The sequence below is a fragment of the Erinaceus europaeus genome, chromosome 1 (assembly GCF_950295315.1).
Source record: "Erinaceus europaeus chromosome 1, mEriEur2.1, whole genome shotgun sequence".
Classification (NCBI taxonomy): domain Eukaryota; kingdom Metazoa; phylum Chordata; class Mammalia; order Eulipotyphla; family Erinaceidae; genus Erinaceus; species Erinaceus europaeus.
Window position 1 is genome coordinate 101,231,688 of NC_080162.1, and position 20,316 is coordinate 101,252,003.

At 39.6% G+C, this 20,316-nt stretch overlaps 1 protein-coding gene across 4 annotated transcripts in view; it reads left to right on the top strand.

The window, feature by feature from the left end:
- Positions 1-20,316, top strand: part of RPP30 (ribonuclease P/MRP subunit p30) — a 35,465-nt gene that overhangs the window by 3,104 nt on the left and 12,045 nt on the right. Inside the window, exons 4-6 of one of the 4 annotated variants that reach the window (XM_007516808.3) lie at positions 1,075-1,149; positions 3,375-3,446; positions 10,424-10,513. In XM_007516808.3, the coding sequence (XP_007516870.1) occupies positions 1,075-1,149; positions 3,375-3,446; positions 10,424-10,513 (237 nt within the window). The remainder of the gene's footprint in view (positions 1-1,074; positions 1,150-3,374; positions 3,447-10,423; positions 10,514-20,316) is intronic. The other 3 variants (XM_060191889.1, XM_060191886.1, XM_060191892.1) reach the window with 3 other exon arrangements.

Below are 20,316 nucleotides of genomic sequence, written 5' to 3' on the forward strand. Positions count from 1 at the left end.
AAAATAAATAAATAAATATTTAAAAAATCATAGTACATATTCAGTGAAATGTAATTTAATGTGTGGTTCTCTAACCTGCTTTGCCCCTTTGTCTACCAGTCTGATTTTTCTACACAAGACTTTTCTTTCTTCCTTTTTCTCTTTTTTTATAATTTCAGTGGGGGTGGCTGGGTATGGTTTACAGTGCAGTCATTGATACAAGGGTACAGTTTTTCATTTCCCCATGAAAGTTCTCTGCAGAATACTCCGACCCACAACCTAGGTCCTTTTACGTCATCATGCACCAGGACCTCAAGTTTCTCTTCATTCCTTCCCTCCCTTTACTCCCCCAAATCCTTTGCTTTGATGTAATACGTGATACCTATTTTTTTTAAATTATTTTATTTATCTATTAGAGACAAATGGGGGGGGGATACAGAGGAGGAAAGACAGAAATACACCTGCAGTTCTATCTCACCACCTGTGAAGCTTCCCCCCCTATAGGTGGAGACCAGGGACTTGAACACAGTCCTTGTGCACTATAGTGTGTGTGCTTAACCAGATGTGCCACCACATCTCCAGCCCCCAGTCCATGTTTTGTGTTCTCCCTCCCTGTCCCTATTTATTCTCACCTATAAGTGAGATCACTTGGTATTTGTTCTTTTCTTTTTGGCTTACGTCATTTAATATGATGTTTTCAAATTCCATCCAAGATAAAGTAAAGGCAATGGCTTTATCATTATTTATAGCTGAGTAGTATTCTATCATGTATCTATACCACAATTTTTTTAGCCACTCATCTTCTGTTGAGTATCTGGTTTGCTTTCAAATGTTGGCTATTACAAACTGTGCTGCTACGAACATAAGTATATATAGATTTCTTCTGATAAGTGTTTTTTGTCTCAATTTCTCCCCTGGGGATTTACCTAGATCCCTAGGGGAGAAATTGTGCTACCACCCGACTCCCAGTTTAGGTTTTATTAATCTTCACCACCCCATATTTCCTGGTGCCTGCCTGTGGAATACTTTCCACTGGTGAATAGGAAAAGCAGTCAGTTGTATTATATGTTCTTTGACAGTATGTTTTAATTATAGGGAAAATCAAGGCCCATTAAAATTTTAACTAGGTTGACGATTATTGTTTCTGACCCATCACACTGCAATGTTTTGGTAAGTTACATTTTTTTTCTTTCTTTTTGGTCTTGTGTGTTATAATGATGTTGGGCAGTGCTACTTTTCAATTTTCAACTCATCCCATTCTTATATTACCTCTGCTTCACCCACCAATGAGTGACACCTAGCTATTCTCCCAATCCTCAAATTTTACTCTGTGTAACATGTTTATTCTACTTATAACACATAGTTAAAGACTCCTTTGATAAGTGTTATTCACTGAATTCACATGAACTAGGTTTACCTCATTGAGTGGATTAGGATAGATTAATTAGAGGGTTTAAGAAGCATCTATGAGAGGGGATTGATGAGATTTGATAGGTGATTTGAGGATAGAATTATAACTCCCTGGCATAACTTGAGCAATCAGGTGGTCCCATTTTTTTTCCAGATAGAATCTAACAAAATAAGCAAAAAAAAAAAACAAAAAAAACTAGGTTTGAATTCATCAAGTTTGAGACATGGTGAGATACTGTGAGAGTCCCAGTGAAGCCTGACAAGTGGAAGGTTGGAAGTAAAAGTGTTATTTTCAGGACAGTGACCTGAATTAAGGACACTGATTTTTTTTTTTTAATATTTATTTATTCCCTTTTGTTGCCCTTGTTGTTTTATTGTTGTAGTTATTGTTGTTGTTATTGGTGTCATTATTGTTGGATAGGACAGAGAGAAATGGAGAGAGGAGGGAAAGACAGATGGGGAGAGAAGGATAGACACCTGCAGACCTGCTTCATCTGTGAATCGACTCCCCTGCAGGTGGGGAGCCAGGGGCTTGAACTGGGTTTCTTACACCTATCCTTGTGCTTTGCATCACCTGCGCTTAACCCACTGCACTACTGCTCAACTCCTAAGTACACTGATTTGTTAATGGTTATTCTGTAGAGTATAACTGAAATGGGAATGGGTGAGACTTCCAGATGAAGGTGTAATAGGGTAAGAAAAGATCTGAGGGGCTGAAGAGATAGCATAATAATAATGAAAAAAGACTTTCATGCCTGAGGCACCTAAAGTCCCAGGATCAATCCCTAGCACCATGATAAGCCAAAGCCAGTGCTCTGGTAAAACAAAAAACAAACAAAAATGAATGAAAGAAAAGGAACTTAAGCATTTAATGGTGGAGTACAGGAGTGAAAAGCTTAGACTGGTGGTTCAAGAGTGGAGGGAGGAAGGTGCTCTCTGAGCGATAGGAGCATAGGAGAAAAATTGGAGGACAGGAGAGAGAGCGTCAGTGTGCCTGAGTAGCCAAGCTGAAAGGCCAGGGAATATTTGTGTTACTTATTGTATTGGGAGCCTCAGGCCTGACAGTTTTTTCACATGCGAGAAAAAAGGGGAGAAAAAGTACCAACACCAAAGAATCACACTAGCACATGCAATTCTGGGGACTGAAATTAGGACCTCATGCTTTCAAGTCCAAAGCCCTAAGGCTTTGCACTACCTCTCAGGCCACAAGTTATGTGTAGTTTATGTATCACCAAAAATAGAGATTTTCGGTGGCCAGGTGATAACGCAACAGGTTAAACACACATGGCATGAAACACAAGGACCAGCGTAAAGGATCCCTGTTCAAGCCCCCTGGCTCCCCTTCTGCAGGGGGGTCGCTTCACAGGCAGTGAAGCAGGTCTGCAGGTATCAATCTTTCTCTCCCCGCCTCTGTCTTCCCTTCTTCTCTCCATTTCTCTCTGTCCTATCCAATAACAATAGCAACAATGACAACAATAACAATAATAACGACAAGGGCAACAAAAAAATGGCCTCTGGGAGCAGTGGATTCGGAGCCCCAGCGATAACCCTGGAGGCAAAAAAAAAAATAGTTTCAGGGAGTGCATAGACTATAAATGACTTGTATTCCTAGTGTCCCCCACATAGCAGTAGCTCAATAGTTGTCTGGCAAACTTCTTCAGTTTATAAGGGTTATCAAATTTGGTTTTTGTATCTCAAACACAGTGATACACACACACACACACACACACACACACACACACACAGTAAAGTGGAATAGTTTAAGGAAGAGGAGAGAGGAGATGGTGGTGGCTGGTTGTTGGCATTTAAATTCTCATGTGCTTAGCAATTCTTTTTTCTACCAACATAGAAAGCAAAGCAGATATTCCACTGACTTAGAGATGTTATATGATTGAAATATGGGTGTGACGAAGTTACTAGCCCTGTTCGCAGGTATGTGTATTTTGTTTTGATACTGTGTGATAATACTCTTCTTATATTACTAGAGAGCAACTTCTTCAAGGGTTCGGCTATATGATATTGTTGCAGTTTTTCCAAAGACAGAAAAACTTTTTCATGTAAGTAACAGAATATAGTATTTAAAAAAATTTTTCTATAAGCAGGCTTATAAACTAGTTTTTGTAAGTGACATGTCATGTCCCTTTTAGAAACTTTTAAGTTCTTTCATTTATATTTGAAGTCCTGAAATTTTTCAAGGGTATATTTAGTTGGCATGTTTGTTTGTTTTTGTTTTGTTTGTACTATTTAACTTGAACAGCAATTTTGATGGACTTGGAGATAAATAGCACTTTAAGGGCTGGGGAAACAGCATAATGGCTATGCAAAAGACTTTCATCTCTGTGACTCTGAGGTCCCAGGTTCAATCTTTAGCACCACCATAAGCAAGAGCTGAGTAGTGCTGTGTTCTTTCTCTGTATCTTGCTCATAAATAAAGAAATAGCACTTCAAGTTTTCTTCTCTCTGTGTGTATTTCTTTAAATTTCTTCATTTATCCACTCATCTGAGCCTTTTCTTAGGAAAACGTGTCCTTCTTCCTTCTCCTCTTCTTCCTCCTTTTCCCCCCATAGCTCTGGTTTTGGTAGTGCTGGGTATTGAACCTTCGAGCCCAGAGCTCAGGCTTTAGAGTATTTTGCATAACTGGTTTGCTGTCTCCCTTGCCCTCTCTCTCTCTTTCTTTCTCTCTTAGTGATTTAATAATTGATTTACAAGATTTCATTTCCATACCATTCCCACCAGCAGAGTTCTGAATCCTCAATCCCTTCATTGCAAGCAAGAGCAGTTCTCCTAAGGTGGAAGACATGGGTTAACTGTCATCTCTACAACTATCTGTCTACATTTGTACATAATTGCCCCCTTTTTCTTCCAGATCCAGTCCTCTCTTCCCCTCCAAGCCACACATAACCCCATTACTACATCCAAATAGTTCTCTCCTTTTCATCCCCTTTCTGGGACATGATGGAGCTGGAGTTCAGGGCCCTCTTAGCTTCTTCTTCCTATTACTTCTACCCACTGGGAGTATGGATCAAAATTGTTTTTGGGGTGCAGAAGGTAGAACTTCTGGCAGCTGTAATTGCTTCTCCACTGGACATGGGTGTTGGCAGGTCCATCCATACCCCCAGCCTTTCTCTTTCCCTCTCTAGTGTGGTAGAGCTCTGGAGAGGCGAGGTTCTAGGACACATTGGTGAGGTCCTCTGCCCAGAGAAGTCAGGGTGGAATCTTGATAGCATCTGTAACTTGGTGTCTGGGAGGTCCCTGCCCTCTCTGTTTCTAAAATCATTTCAGTTCTTGCCTTTAGTATTTACTGGTTTTTGAGGGAAGAAAAGTACAGGGATGTACCTTGTAGCATATAAACGCCCATCTGTGCTCCAGCTTTCTCCGTTGTCTGCTCTGAGGAGTGGTCCATAGGCCACTGTGGTCATTTGAACCTTTAATCTTCCAGAACTACTTCAAAATTAACCACCTGCTGATACCATTCTCCTTTGCGTTGTGAGAGCCTTTGTATTTTTAAACTTAATTTTGTACTTTAGCTAATTTTATTTACTTACTGGGTTGAGACAGAAAAATCCAGAGGGAAGGGGTAAGTGGGGAGAACGATACTTGGACCACTGCTTCATTGCTTGTGGAGCTTCTCTCTGCAGGTGGAAACTGAGGGCTTGAACCCAGCTTCAGCAGCATTGTAACATGTGCCTTCAACCTGGTCGTGCCCCCAACTGGCCCCCTAATTTTGTACTTTAAAAAATTGCCATGGTACTGACTGCTCAGGAGGTGATACTGTTTAAGATATGTGCTCATTTTGTGAGCTTGAGACAGCACACAGGACATTTTCAATTACAAAAAAGGAGAAATCAACAGTAATAGTTTTTCAGGAATATATCTCACTGTATAAAATAATATATAGCTACTGATGTTTTCCTTTGATTATAGGGTCTCTATCTGCCAAAAATATAGTCACTAGAGAGATAGCAGAGAAAAAAATAATAACTGCTTTCTGATGTTTTAGTTTTATGGCATAATTCACTTCTAAACAACCCCTCCTAAAATTATAGAAAGCTGTTTCACTGAGTTTATCCAGTAGATGGAGCTGTTGTCTCACCAGATTGACTTGTAAATTTAGTTTTCAAGGTGTGGTCCAGGAGATGTTGCAGTGGATAAGGCTTCTCAAGCATGGGGTCCTGAATTCAATCCTTGGCAGCACATGTACCAGAGTGATGTCTGGTTCTTTCACTCTTTTCTCCTTTCTCATCAATAAATAGGTACAACCTTTAAAAAAGGAGAGAATTAAATGACTAAAAAAAAAAAAAAGTTTTCAAGGCACAGTCCAAAATCTTGCATGCTTATGTTAGTGTGGAGAAGCAGTTCAAATTGGCTGTAGGTGCTACTTTTTTATGACTTCCATTATAAGATGCTTCCACTATAATTCAGCAATTATATTAATTCTAAAGACTTTCATTCAGAAAGACGGCGAGTAAAGTCAGTGGTTGTTAGTCATCAGAGACTTCTGGGAAACTTCCCACCACTGGAAATACTGCTCTAGTCCATTTGGGGTTGAGTCTGCACATATATATATTTTTAATTTTATTTATAAAAAGGAAAAACGGACAAAACCATAGGATAAGTGGGGTACAACTCTACACAATTCCTACCACCAGAACTCTGCATCCCATCCCCTCCCCTGATAGTTTTCCTATTCTTTAACCCTCTGGGAGTATGGACCCAGGGTCATTATGGGATAGAAGTTGAAGGTCTGGCTTCTGTAATTGCTTCCCCACTGAACATGGGTGTTGACAGGTTGATCCATACTCCCAGCCTATCTTTCTCCCTAGTGGTGCAGGACTTTGGAGAAGTGGGGCTCTAGGACACATTGGTGGGGTCGTCTGCCCAGGGAAGTCTGGTTAGCATCATGGTAGCTGCACATTTATTTTTATCAATTTCCATGGGAGATTCTGATTTGGTAATGAGATCATATTGTGTAGTTGGGGTGGGGAACCTTTTTGCTACCAAGAGTCATTTGAATATTTATTTATTGATTTTCCTTTTGCCACCAGGATTATTGCTGGGGCTCAGTGGCTGCACTGTAAATCCACCTCTCCTGGCCACCTTTTTGTTTGTTTGTTTTGTTACTTTTTTTTTTGATAGGACAGAGAGAAATTGAGAGGGGAAGGGAAATTAGAGAGGGAGAGAAAGCTAGACACCTGCAGATCTATTTCACTGCTTGTGAAGCAGCACCTGATACTTAGGAGCCTAACAGTGTTCACTGTACTACTTCCTGACCACAAGGTCATTTGGATACTTATAACATCATGCAAAATTATTAGCTTAATGTTGCTATGAAAAATGTCCCTAGACATACTAAATTTCAAGTTCCTCCTGTGGTTTCTTTTTCATGGTCAGACCAAATGATTTAGCCCTTGGACTGGATGTTCTCCATCCTTTGTGCATAATATAAGGCAGACTATGGACTTTTTCTGATTTGTAAAACAATAGTTTTGTCATTAAATCATAACAGCTCAGTATGTACACCAAAAATTGGGAACCTACTCAAGGTTTTGCTATACATTTATTTTTTTGAATTGATTTTGCAAGATAAAATGGTTTCCTTTAAACTTTAGACAGTATATAGAGCTAAAATTTGGAGACTTTAGAATGCTTTATAGTTCCATATGATCATTTTATTGTATTCACTTATCTTCTAACTTGTTTTTCTCAGGCTTTAAAAAGTTTGAATTCAGACATGTGAATACATATTTGATGGTATTGACAAAGCTATCAGGGGAGGGGGTGAGATATGGAGATTGGGTGGTGGGAATTGTGTGGAGTTGTACCCCTCCTACCCTATGGTTTTGTTAATTAATTCTTTCTTAAATAAAAAAGAAAAAAAAAAAGAAATGTTCTTAAAGAGGTCAGCAAATTAGCTCACTTGAATAGTACCCCTGCTTTCCCATGCACACGATCCAGGTTCAAGCCCAGTCCACACTGTATTGGAGAAGAAAACATTAGTGCTGTCTTGACATGCGCTCCCCTTCCCCACACACACCTGAAAGTCAGCCCAGAATAGTGAAGCTCCGGTGGAGATAACAATTTATTTCTGGAAGATGGGAGAAAGCTATAGGTCATTTACAATGTACTTGTTAGTAGTTAACCATACATTAAGACTCAAAAAATTACAGGAAAACATTTTTCAGTTGGAATATCTTCCTGTTATTTATTCAAATCTTAACTACTTCTCCAGATTTGGTTGAAGTCAAGGCTCTCTCTTTCTTTTTTTTTTTAATAATTTTTTTTTAGAACGTATTTATTTATTCATGAGAAAGACAGGCAGAGAGAGAAAGAAGCAGACATCAGTCTGGTACATGTGCTGCCGGGGATTAAACTCAGGACCTCATGGTTGAGAATCCAGTGCTTTATCCACTGCGCCACCTCCCGGACCACGGCTCTCTGTTTTCTAAAGAGAAAACAGAAGGTGGCACACCTGGTTAAGCACACGTGCTACAGTCCACGAAGACCCAGATTCAAGCCCCTGGTTCCCACCTGCAGGGGAAAAGCTTCACAAGTGGGGAAGCAGGACTGCAGGTGTCCCTCTGTCCTTTTTCCCCCTCTATCTTCCTCTCCTCTCTCAATTTCTCTCTTTCTGTGTGTGTCTCTATCAAATAATAAATAATTTTTTTAAGGTTTTGGTTTTTTTAAATTTTTTTATTATCTTTGTTTATTGGATAGAGACAGCCAGAAATCAAGAGGGAAGGGGGCGATAGAGAGGGAGAAACACAGACACCTGTAGCCCTGCTTCACCACTCATGAAGCTTTCCCCCCTGCAGGTGGGGGCCAGGGGCTGGAACCTGGGTCACTGAGCATTGTAATACGAGCCCTCAACCAGGTGCGCCACCACCCAGCCCCCATAAATTATTATTTTTTTTATAAATTAAATTAAAAAAAAATCAACTCACATATTTTTGTGAGTATATTGTGGTTTGGAATCAAATCAGATACAAGCAGATTGTTTTTTAATAGTTTAGAGTCTACAAGTGATTTTATTTATTGGGTTTGTAAGTTGACTATAGAATTAAAACAGATACCCCTCTAGATGTGACATTCTAAAACTGTTAGATCTCTAAGCTGATCATAAAGGCACGCACATACATATGTTAACAATTAGCGGCATGAAATTTAACTACTTTAAATGGCATTGTTTCCACGGGAAATGACTTACTGTTTTCCACTCAGATTATCTGGGAGATGTCTCAGAGATAATGTTTCTGCATTGTTATGCCAGGGCAGACTCTAAAAACCAGAAATTGTGAAAGGAGTTCACTGGCCCAGACTTCTTGGGACTATAGGTGGTGGTGGAATTTTGGAAGAGCAAGTTACATAGAAGCTTCAGCACTTTCAAAGTAGTTACTCTCATTTAAGATTTGAAGTGGCTGAACAGAAGGAAGTGAATGCAGGTTATTTAACCCAGGGGTTTCCCACTTGTTTGATTATGTACCCAATTAATTTGGAAAAAGACTGAGCCCTGCATTTCCAGTTTAGTTATGTTTACTATAAATTATTTTTGTTTCATTATTGTTGGTGTGCTCATTAAAATCATGTACACACAGTAGTAGCAACAATAACAACAGATTTGAGAGACTGAAACCAGGTCCACTCATACATGCACAGCCACCTTTCTGACCTCTGACTTGTATTAATTACTATTATTTATTTATTTATTTTTTTGCCACTAGGGTTACAGTAGGGCCTTGGTGCCAGCATGAGAATACTCCACTTCTGGTGTATGCTTTTCCTTTTTTTCACCCCCCCCCCCATATGCTAGGAAAGAGAAAAATTCAGGTTCCGGTGGAGTAGAGAGGAAGAGAGAGACACCTGTACCACTTACTTCAAAGTGTTTGAACAAGATACCATTGGTGGTACTGTGCTGGTGTTTTTTTTTTTTTTTTCAGTCACTCTATAGACTAGTAAGAGCCATAGGCCTAGGACAGTGTCCCGCATACATAGATACATACATTGCATTGTTGCCCTTGATGTTTATAGTTTTTGTTGTTATTGTTACCATTGTTGTTGGGTAGGACAGAGAGAAGTCGAGAGAGAAGGGGAAGACAGAGAGGGGGAGAGGAAGACAGACACCTGCAAACCTGCTTCACCACCTGTGAAGCGAACCCCCTGCAGGTGGGGAGCCTTTCTATCAGAGCACTGCCCAGCTTTGGCTCATGGTCATGTGGGGAATTGAACTGTGACTTGGAGCCTCAGGCACGAAAATCTTTTTTTTGCTTAACTATCCCCCTCACCCAATACATTGGATATTATTTTATTTTTATTTCCTTCTTTTTTTTCACTTTCTTTTTATCTGTCTCTCTCTCTCTCTCTTTTTTTTTTTTTTGATATTAGACAGTAGAGAAAACGAAAGAGGCCACAGCAGCACCAAGGCTTCAGACAGTGCGATGGAGGCCAGGTTTGAACCCAGGTTGTGCACATGGCAAAATAGCACACTATCCCAGTGAGCTATTCTGCTGACCCACTCCTGGATTTCAGAATAGTGAAATTTTCTTTTTTTTTTTTGGAGTAATTTCAAATATCTTTGGAGAAACTAAGCCTTTCTTACTCATCCTGATTGAGGTGATTATGAGTTAAGAGAGTCACTATCCCCTCTCTGTGGAGATGGTCTGTCTCGATGCTTTTAACTGATTACAGTTTAAACCTTTAATACAGAAATGGGGGGGAGGGGGGAGACTAACCATTGACTTAAAGGGTCATGTGTATTTCATCAGAGTCAACATAATGCCTATGGAGTGAATCCTGTCTGTTTATATTTCTATATTTCTTTGTTTCAGGTTTGACTGATAGTGAGGTTTTTTGTTTGTTTGTTTTGTTTTTGCCAGAGCACTGCTCAGCTCTGGCTTGTGGTGATTTTACCTGGGACTTCAGAACCTCAGGCACAAGAGTCTTTGCTTTACCATTATGCTATCTACCTCTGCCCATAAGTGCCATTTTTAATGTAAACTAGTTTTCGTTGTATCATTATCTGTATTTTCCTTCTTGACAGGTTTCTTGTACACACTTAGATGTAGATTTAGTCTGCATAACTGTAACAGAGAAGCTACCGTTTTACTTCAAAAGACCTCCTATTAATGTGGTAAGTGCTGTACTTTATTATTATCATTATGAAGCACTAGGTCTGTAGAAACTTGCATTAACAGATTCAAAAAGGGGATGAGAGAATCCAATGTTCTGAGAGGAAAAATTGAGTCTTATGTAATTTGAAAAAAAAAAAATATATATATATAATTTTTTTTGAGAGAGAGAGCACCATACAACTCTGACTTCTGTGGTGCCAAAGATCTAACCTGAATTCTCATCTGTGCTGTCTCCCTAGCCCAAGGATTTTTTTTTTTAGGTTACAAAAAAGGAAATTAAATATTAAAATACATCTAATAATTAGGGGCTGGAGAGAGGTGAATGGTTAGGGTGCTTGTCTTCCATGGGCTTGGCTTCAGCACGACATGGGATTTATTGTTAAACTAGAGGAAGCTCCAGTGTGGGGTGTCTCTCCCCTCCTTCCCCTCCCCTTCTCTGTCTCTCTAGCTAAATGAAAAAGTGGTCCAGAGCAATATGAAATACTGTAGTGAGAAGACCCAGCTCCATGGGAATATGAAAATAAAAATTAAAAATCCAGTCATTATCAAGATGTTCCTGAAAGACCTTAGAAGTCACAATTTATGAAGTAGAATGTTTAAGAGAATAACTCATAATGATGGGCCTGTATTGCCTCATTAAAGGAACAGAGCATTGAAGAAAGAAAGGTGTGTGTGTGTATGTGTGTGTGTGTGTGTGTGTGTGTGTGCGTGCGTGTGCGTGTGCAGGGTGGGGGTGTGTGGGGGGAGAGCACTTCAGGCCCCAGTAAGCCAGGGGCCAAATGGGAGCAGCATGTCGAATACACAAGAGGTGTGGTCCATACAGAATTAAAATAAATCTTCTTGGAAGCATTTTAGCTCACACAGAAACTCAGGGTTACTTTTGCATGGCCATGCACTCATGCATTTGGGGAAACTTACTTCTCCCCTTCTCTACTAGAGGGTTATTCTCATTACTCTCCTATATAGTTTCTTTTGTTTCCTCTTCCATTTCTCATCCCCTATGGTAAGTCTTATGCCAGCATAAGGGTGTTATTATTTGACATTGGTAACAAAGATTCAGGTTTTAGCAATTTGCTTTAGCTCCCAGATCCAAGGAGGGGGGTTAGTATGCTGTTTTAGATTAGTGGTTTCTTTCTTTTTTCTTTTTTGTGACACAAACATGCATTCATTTTATTCACAAAACAGCCCAGTTTCCTTTAAACAATACAGGTCAATGGCTCCTAAATTTTTAAGAATTTTCCCCATTCTTAAAAATTAACAGTTGAAAGAGAAAAAGCACTTACTAAATAGTCCAGGAATTGGGAAATTAAAGTCTTATGCATATTTTCAAGACAGAAAGTTCCTATACACTTTGTGCCTGTACAATCACAAGAGGTTTTTTTTAAGAAAGGATTAATTAACAAAACCATAGGGTAGGAGGGGTACAATTCCACACAATTCCTACCATCCGATCTCCATATCCCACCCCCTTCCCTGATAGCTTTCCCATTTTCCATCACTCTGGGAGCATGGACCCAGGGTCATTGAGGTTTGCAGAAGGTAGAAGGTCTGGCTTCTGTAATTGCTTCCCCTTTCAAGAGGTTTTTTTCCCAGTCTCCAATGTTAAGAAATTGACTTGATGCTCAGAATAGAGATCATAAAGAGAGGAAAGTAATCTATATGATACAGAAAGACTGAACTCAGTTTAGAGAAGCTTAAGTTGGCCAAGTCCTACCCCTGAAAAAATTCTATGAAAACTAATGTAAGTTCTGTAAATTTTTAGGAGAAAGCTCTTTTCTGATAAGTATTGAAAATACCTCTGGACGTACAGCAATGGTGATTAGGCTTAAATCAGACTTCCCCACATTCTTGCCAGTACTTGGGAGTAAAGAAGCAAACACAGAAATATCCCCTAACACATCACATTTTAGAGTTGGGAGATGTATGATGAACAGCACATTTATCAAACATGGTAAAATGAAGTTTAGTAAGAAGCCTCCTGAGTCATAGAGTTGAGGCATTTCTGATTGATTTCCTATTAAATGAGATGCTTGGTGTGTCCCAGGTACTCATGATAAAGGCAAAAATTAATACGGCACTCAAATGTAAGACTATCTTGTTGACCTGAGGCTGTTTAAAAAAACTTTGTAGCAACTTTCAAACTACTAACCCAGTATCTATGTAAATGGCACCCCCCCCCCTTAGGTAGGACAGGGGCTCTGTAAATTGATATTTCAACTTTCAACTTTTTTTAAAACCTTTATCTTCACCTAATGAACTATCAGTAGGAAGATCTTTTTTTTTTTCCCTTATTGGGGATTAATGTTTTACATTTGACAGCAAATACAATAGTTTGTACATGCATAACATTTCTTAGTTTTCCACATAACAATACAACCCCCACTAGGTCCTCTGTCATCCTTTTCCAGGACCTGTACTCTCCCCATCACCCACCCCAGAGTCTTTTACTTTGATGCAATATACCAAAGGAAGATCACTTTTTAGATGTCTTTGCCTGAGTAAACCTTTGTACCATAATGTGTCCTTGGTTGGGAGGAGGTAGTTACCTCCAATGCTAATAAGGCCAAGTTCATGGAATGGATGACATCCTCAGGACCTAACTCCTCATGTCCCACAACAGTGGTAAATTTCCTGATGGTTGTTCTGGTGAGGGTGTTCAGTTACTTTCTTCTTTGAAAAAAAAAAAAAAAAAAACTTTTTCAGAGTCTCTATTTTTCCATGAGAGAGAAGAGAGACCTGAGCTCTTCATATCTCTATTAGGATGTGGTGCTAGAGATCAGACCTGGGCTGTTAGGCATGCAGGTCTTGTGCTCTAATGCACTGAGCTATCTCCTGCGTACGCCTTTCAAGATTGAGAATACTGAATGGGTTGTGGCCCTTTTTTAAAAAAAATTATTCCAAGTCTTTCCTATATACCCCACTCCCACCCAACCCCCTCATTTGTCAATTCACTCGAACAACTATATGTCTGATTTAACATATCAAAGTACAGTTCAGGAAATCCTGGCTAAATTCTGCTTGTCATTAGTTGTTACCTGTTTGCTGTCACACTACAGGAAGCATATGCAGTGAGGGAAGTGGGGCACTGGGGTGACAAGAAGGGGATGACAGTGGAGACAGTAGCACAAGGACATTCCACCCTCCAGTTCCATCTGTAAGCACAGGAAAGTGACTGTCTGATGGGTATATTTGGCTCACTTCCCACATTTTTCAATTTAAGAATTCTAAAAAGTTTGACAAGTGAGAGAGGTATGCAATATTTAGCAGAGTGTCTGCCTTTTTCAAGTCTGGTGTGAACATTTTGCATATGTTGTTTAATACAAACGAGATGAGGGAAAGGCTGCATTAAGACTATTTTTAGTCTTCATCTAGTGTAGTGGGCTACAGTGTGAATTGATCAGGAAGTAGAAAAGTCCCTATTCAGTTATTCACTTTTTTTTTTAATTTAAAAGAGAAAGCTAAAAACTTGCAATAAAAGCTAATGCACTGGAGCCAGGTGGTGGCACACCTGGTTGAGCGCACATATTACAATGCACAAGGGCCCAGGCTTGAGCCCCGGTCCCCACCTGCAGGGGGAAAGTTTTGTGAGTGGGGAAGCAGTGCTGCAGATGTTGATCTCTGTCACTCTTCATCTCTGTCTCCCTCTCCCCTCTCGACTTCTGACTGTCTGTCCAACAAATAAAGATAATTAAAAAGAATTTTTAAAAAAGATAATAAGCTTATTGTGCAGGGTAGATAATAGTTGTATAGGTACATATATATATACTTTGTATACAGTATTAATTAATCCAAGAGGTAGTGCAGTGTATTTATATTAGCATAGGGAAATAGATGCACCATGAAAGCACAGATCATAGAGTGGATGTGGTTAATAATTCAGTTATTTTTTTAAGTAGTTTTTATTTGATTGCAGTGAAGAACACACACACACACACACATACCACCACCACCCAGAACACTGCCTACCGCTGGCAGATGATGGTGTGGGGGATTGAATTTGGGACTTTGGAGCCTTGGGCATAATAGTTTTCTTGTGGGGGTCAGGTGGTAGCGCAGTGGGTTAAGCACATGTGGCACAAAGCACAAGGACCTGCATAAGGATCCCTGTTCGAGCCCCCGGCCCCCAACCTGCAAGGGAGTTGCTTCACAGGCAGTGAAGCAAGTCTACAGGTGTCTATCCTTCTTTCCCCTTCTGTCTTCCCCTCCTCTCTCCATTTCTCTCTGTTCTATCCAACAATGAGGACATCAACAACAATAAAAACAAAGGCAACTAAAGGGAAAATAAATAATAATTTAAAAAGTTTTCTTGCATAATCACTATGCTATCCCCTCCTGTTCCAACAACTCAGTCTTAATCATGGCACTTGGAATCCTCTTTGGCCCTGAAAAATTAAAGGGTTTTCACCATGAAAAGTTCATAGTGGGTTAAGCATGTGGCACAAAGCACAAGGACCAGCATAAGGATCCTGGTTCTAGCCCCTGGCTCCCCACCTGCAGGGGAGTTGCTTCACAGGTGGTGAAGCAGGTCTGCAGGTGTCCATCTTTCTCTCCCTCTCTTTCTTCCCCTCCTCTCTTCATTTCTCTTTGTCCTATTTAACAACGACAACATCAATAACAACAACAATAATAACTACAACAATAAAACAACAAGGGCAACAAAAGAGAATGAATAAATAAACATTAAAAAAGAAAAGTTAATAGGTCGCTTTATAAGGATCTCTTTATTGGGAAAATGAGAAAATAGCCTGATCTTAATTTAGTTGGAGTTTATGCTCTCCCCCCATTATTTATTTATTTATTTTTGTTGTGGTGAAAAGCAAGAGTTTTAAGGTATGGACTATTTTAGTCTTTTTATTTTGTTAGTGATTTAATATTGATTTACAAAATTATAAGATAACAGGGCCATAGTTCCACACCTTCTGCACCACCAGAGTTCTGTGTCCATATTCCTTCCATTGGAAACCACAGTAGCTCTCCCAAGGTCACAGATATAGGTTGACTATTTCTTTTTTTATTTTTTTAATATTTATTCCCTTTTGTTGCCCTTGTTTTATTGTTGTTGTTATTGTTGTTGTTGATGTTTTCATTGTTAGATAGGACAGAGAGAAATGGAGAGAGGAGGGGGAGAGAAAGACACCTGCACACCTGCTTCACCGCTAGTGAAGCGACCCCCCTGCAGGTGGGGAACCTGGGGCTCAAACCAGGATCCTTATGTCTGTCCTTGTACTTTGCACCGCCTGCGCTTAACCCGCTGTGCTACCAACCCCTGTGGGTTGACTATTTCTATAACTAAGCTTAGGCTTTCTCCCAGTTGATAAAGCATTGAGCGTCATTTATTGTATCCAAACCAGTATTAGGTTTATGAGAAGAAAATCACCTAGGATTTTTGTGGGGTCTAAGGTAACCTTGAGTTTTACTGTATTTATTTGTTTGGAGATTCTAATAAAGGTTGTCATAGAGACAATAAATGTCTTTCAGTTAATGTGTTTTTTTTGCCAGTCGTATAGCCAATCGTATACACTGTTTCTTCTAAAGATTATCAGGAGGGGATGGGTGGTGGCATACCTGGTGAGCACACATGTTACAATGTGCAAGGACCCAGGTTCGAGCCCTTGGTTCCCACCTGCAGGGGGAAAGCTTTGTGACTGGTGAAACAGGACTGCAGATGTCTCTCTCTCTCTCTTCCTCTCTATCTCCCCCTTCCCTTGCAATTTCTATCTCTATCCAATAAATAAAGATAATTAAAAAATAAGTGAGATGTAAAGATTATCAGGGGAAGATAATAATGCTGATACTGTCAGAAGAGATTAAAAGGCATATCTTCTGTGTAATTAGTTGAGTAGGTAATCTGACTGAGGGAAGTGAAGTAGGGGGTAGGAGAGGAGGGTATCAAAGCCTAAGTGATAAATATTTAATTAGGAAATTTATGGTGTCTTCTTTAGGCCTTTCTGCTAGATTGCTGAGCTAAATAGTTGTATAATTTAGTCTTTGACCTAAAGGCTCGAAGCCCTGTGAGACTGATGAGAAGTTTGGGAATGTGAGATAGGCCCTGGGAGATGGCACAAACCAGAGCATTCCATTTAGTTAAAATTAATAGCTCTTGTCCCTTTCCTTACTTATCACATGCTTAAAGCGCCATAATTTTCAACCACACAGTTCTCTGCAAAACATAATACAAGCATCCTCTGGAGACTTAAGTAATTCATATGGGATTCAAGACTGATCATGTGGAAGTCAGGTTTCTGTGGTCACTAGAGGTAACTAGCAGAGCACAGGACTTGCCTTCCTGATGCTTCAGGTTTGAGACCCTATGCCATATGTGTCAGAGTGGTGCTTTGGTTTCTCTCCCTCATGCTCTTTTTCCTATCATATGAGTTAAAAAGTAAATCTTGAAACAAAACAAACACCACCACCACCAAAAAAAGCTTTCTACAAACTTGAATTCAGCTTCTCGTATAACTAAGTGATTTCTAATTATTTAATGTGCTATGGCAGAAACACTTTCCCACTTGCCCTGATGCAGCAGCTTCAGGGTGGGCTAAATAAAGATTTTTTTTACAGCATGCAGGAAGTGGAGTTGAGACTCAGATATGGCTCATATAGACATACTTCTCCACGTTGATTTTGTGTTTATATTGAAGCTTTGATTCTAAATCTGCTATCATTTCCCCACTTAGAAATACTATTTAAAGTTATTTTATAGCAGAGCTCCTTGTTAAGCACAGAATAACTTCATATTTTAAGACATGGTCTTGGGGCACAGGTGCTAGCACACCGGGTTAAGCGCACATGGCTCAAAGCACAAGGACCTGCATAAGGATCCTGGTTTGAGCCTGGACTCCCCACCTGCAGGGTAGTCGCATCATAGGCGGTGAAGCAGGTCTGCAGGTGTCTATCTTTCTCTCCCCCTCTGTCCTTCCCTTCTCTCTCAAATTCTCTCTGTCCTATCTAATAACTACAGCAGTAACAACAAGAACTAACAACAAAATGAAGAAAATGGCCTCCAGGAGCAGTGGATTTGTAGTGTAGGCACCAAGCCCCAGCAATAACCCTGGAGGAAAAAAAAAAAAAAAGACATGGTCTTTATGAAATCAGTTTTCGAAAATGATTTTTTTTTTTTAAGCAGAACATATTAGAAAAGAGAAAAAGCAGGGCAATACTTTATCTCCCTTTGATTTTTTTTTTCCCTCCAGTTATGATTCAACTATGGCTTCAAGCCTATAGAGTTATTTTTAGTGATTATATGTGTTAAGCTATCTGGTCTGGTTTGTCCCTACTGGTTGATGGTTAGGAGATAGTGTTTGAAGCACTGAGATTGTTAAAGGAATTATGCTCTCTTGTACTTTAGTTGGGTATCAGTTCTCTTATAAACTTAATTTTTCATACATACTGTAAACCTATGTGTGTTAAGTTTTTTGGTTTTTTTTTTAAATCCAGTAATTTGGGTCAGTACATTTATTAGCATATGTGCCAATATCAGGAGTTTGTGTGTGGCAAAAAAATAAGTAAATTAAATAAATAAAACACACACAAACAAGTTAAAAGACTAATGACCGACTGACAAATTATTTTTTACTCATATCATAGCCATAAAGCTAATCTCCTTACTATATAAAGAGCTCCTAGAAATTGAGAATTTTTTTCTTCCCGGAACCCTCCTCCCCTTCCTCCCTTTATTTTCTTTATTTAAGAGATTTTTTTTTACTTTATTTTTTGGATAGAGACAGCCAGAATTGAGAGGGAAGGGGGCGATAGGGAGGAAGACAGACACCTGCAACCCTGCTTCACCACTCACAAAGCTTTCCCCCTGCAGATGGGAAATGGAGGCTCAAACCCAGGCCTTTGTGCATTATAGCATGTGCACTCAACCAAGTGCACCATCACCCGGCCCCTCCCGTCCTCCTTTTCTATCCACAGCACTGTTTAATTCTGACCAGTAAAGTCTTGTTCAAGGCATACCAGACCTCTGCGATACAACACCATGCAGCTATGAAGCAAAATGAAGTCATGAGTTGACATGGGAAACCCCTCAGGTCAGAACACAATTTGTGCAGGCTACTTCGTGGGTTAGAAAGAAAAAAACAGCATATGTTCATGTTTGCTTGGAAGAAGACAAGAAAGTAATGAAAATGATTATGGGAGGTGTGGGTAGTAGAGATGGAAACAGATGTAAGGAAAGCTTCACTGCTTTTGTGTGTCACTTTAATTTACTAAGCATGGGAACAAATTCCCTATGTTCAAGAAATATATGCCAGGGACTGGCAGGTGGATTACCCAGTGTATCAGCACCCACATTACTACACAAAGTGGCCCAGCCTTGAACCCCAGGCCACCACATGGGAGCACCCACAAGGGGTGGGGGAGCTTTAGGAGCAATGGAGCAAAGAAGGAGGAGGTAGTGGAGGAGGAAAACAAAAAGGGTATGCAGAAGGTATCAGCCCTTTGAAACCAAGAAAGAACTAATTTTTGTGACATTCAGAGAGAATTTATATATTCTAGTAACCAACTCCCTAGTTTCTTTCCCTCTGCACTCTTAAGTTTTGCTTACTTCTTGAGCTTTTTACTACCAGCATCACTTGATTCAAGTAACAAAATGCCTGCGTTTGGTTTCTAGCCTTACTGTGACTTCTTTCTCATCAGAAAAGAAGTAATGATCATCTCCCTGCTCCAGATACTTTGGTCAGATATGCAAACAAACACCAATAAGGCAGATACTGTCTTTTTTTTTTTTTTTTAGGAACAATTACTTGATGAGCTCAAGGCAGTTTTCATTGAAATGGTCTTAGAAGCAGGAGCCCAAGTAATGAATGAGTTTCTTTCATCTTTATAAAAATTTAAAATAGAATGTTGTGAAAGAAATGTTCACAGTTTTCAGTGACACATCTTTAATTTCCCTGTCTTGGTTTTCTTAGTAGTTTTTAAAGGGAACTTGATTAATGTGTCAAGTTAAAAAAAAAAAAACACGTTTTTTTTTTCTTTTTGTTTTCCAACCAAATTTTGTCTTTCTCCTTTTTAAAACTTATTAATTTTTAGAAAAGTTTTACTAAAGTGTAAGATTTCAGGGTATAATTTCACAACCATGCATGGTCAATATAAGTCATAGTACCGTCCACCAAAATTCTGTGCATCTCTTGTCCTCCTCCCCCACAAGCTGCATAGTTCAGTAATTTTGTGACCAACCCCCCCCTTTAGTATGTATTTGTTTTGTTAGGTAAAGAGGGAGAGAGATAATTAGAGCTTCACTCTGGCACATGCAACAGTGATTGAACTTGAGATCTAATATTTGAAAGTCCAGTACCTTATCCACTGTGCTACCTCCAGGCCCACAACCCCCCCCTTTCTTATTTTGTTTTATTTTTTATTTTATTTTATTTTTGCTTCCAGGGTTATTGCTGGGGCTCGGTGCCTGCACCACGAATCTACTGCTCCTAAAGGCTTTTTCTTTCCTTTTGTTGCCATTGTTGTTTTATCATTGTTGTGGTTATTGTTGTTGTTATTGATGTCGTTGTTTTGAATAAGACAGAGAGAAATGGAGAGAGGAGGGGAAGACAGATGGGGGAGAGAAACATAGACACCAGAAGACCTACTTCACTGCCTGTGAAGCGACCCCCCTGCAGATGGGGAACCGGGGGCTCGAATTGGGATCCTTAACACCGGTCTTTGTGCTTTGCGCCATATGTACTTAACCCACTGCTCTACTGCCTGACCCCCTTCATTTTATTTTTTTTATTAGTGTTTTACAAAATTATAAAATAGGCTGAGTGGTGACACATCTGGTTGAGTGCACATGTTACAATACACA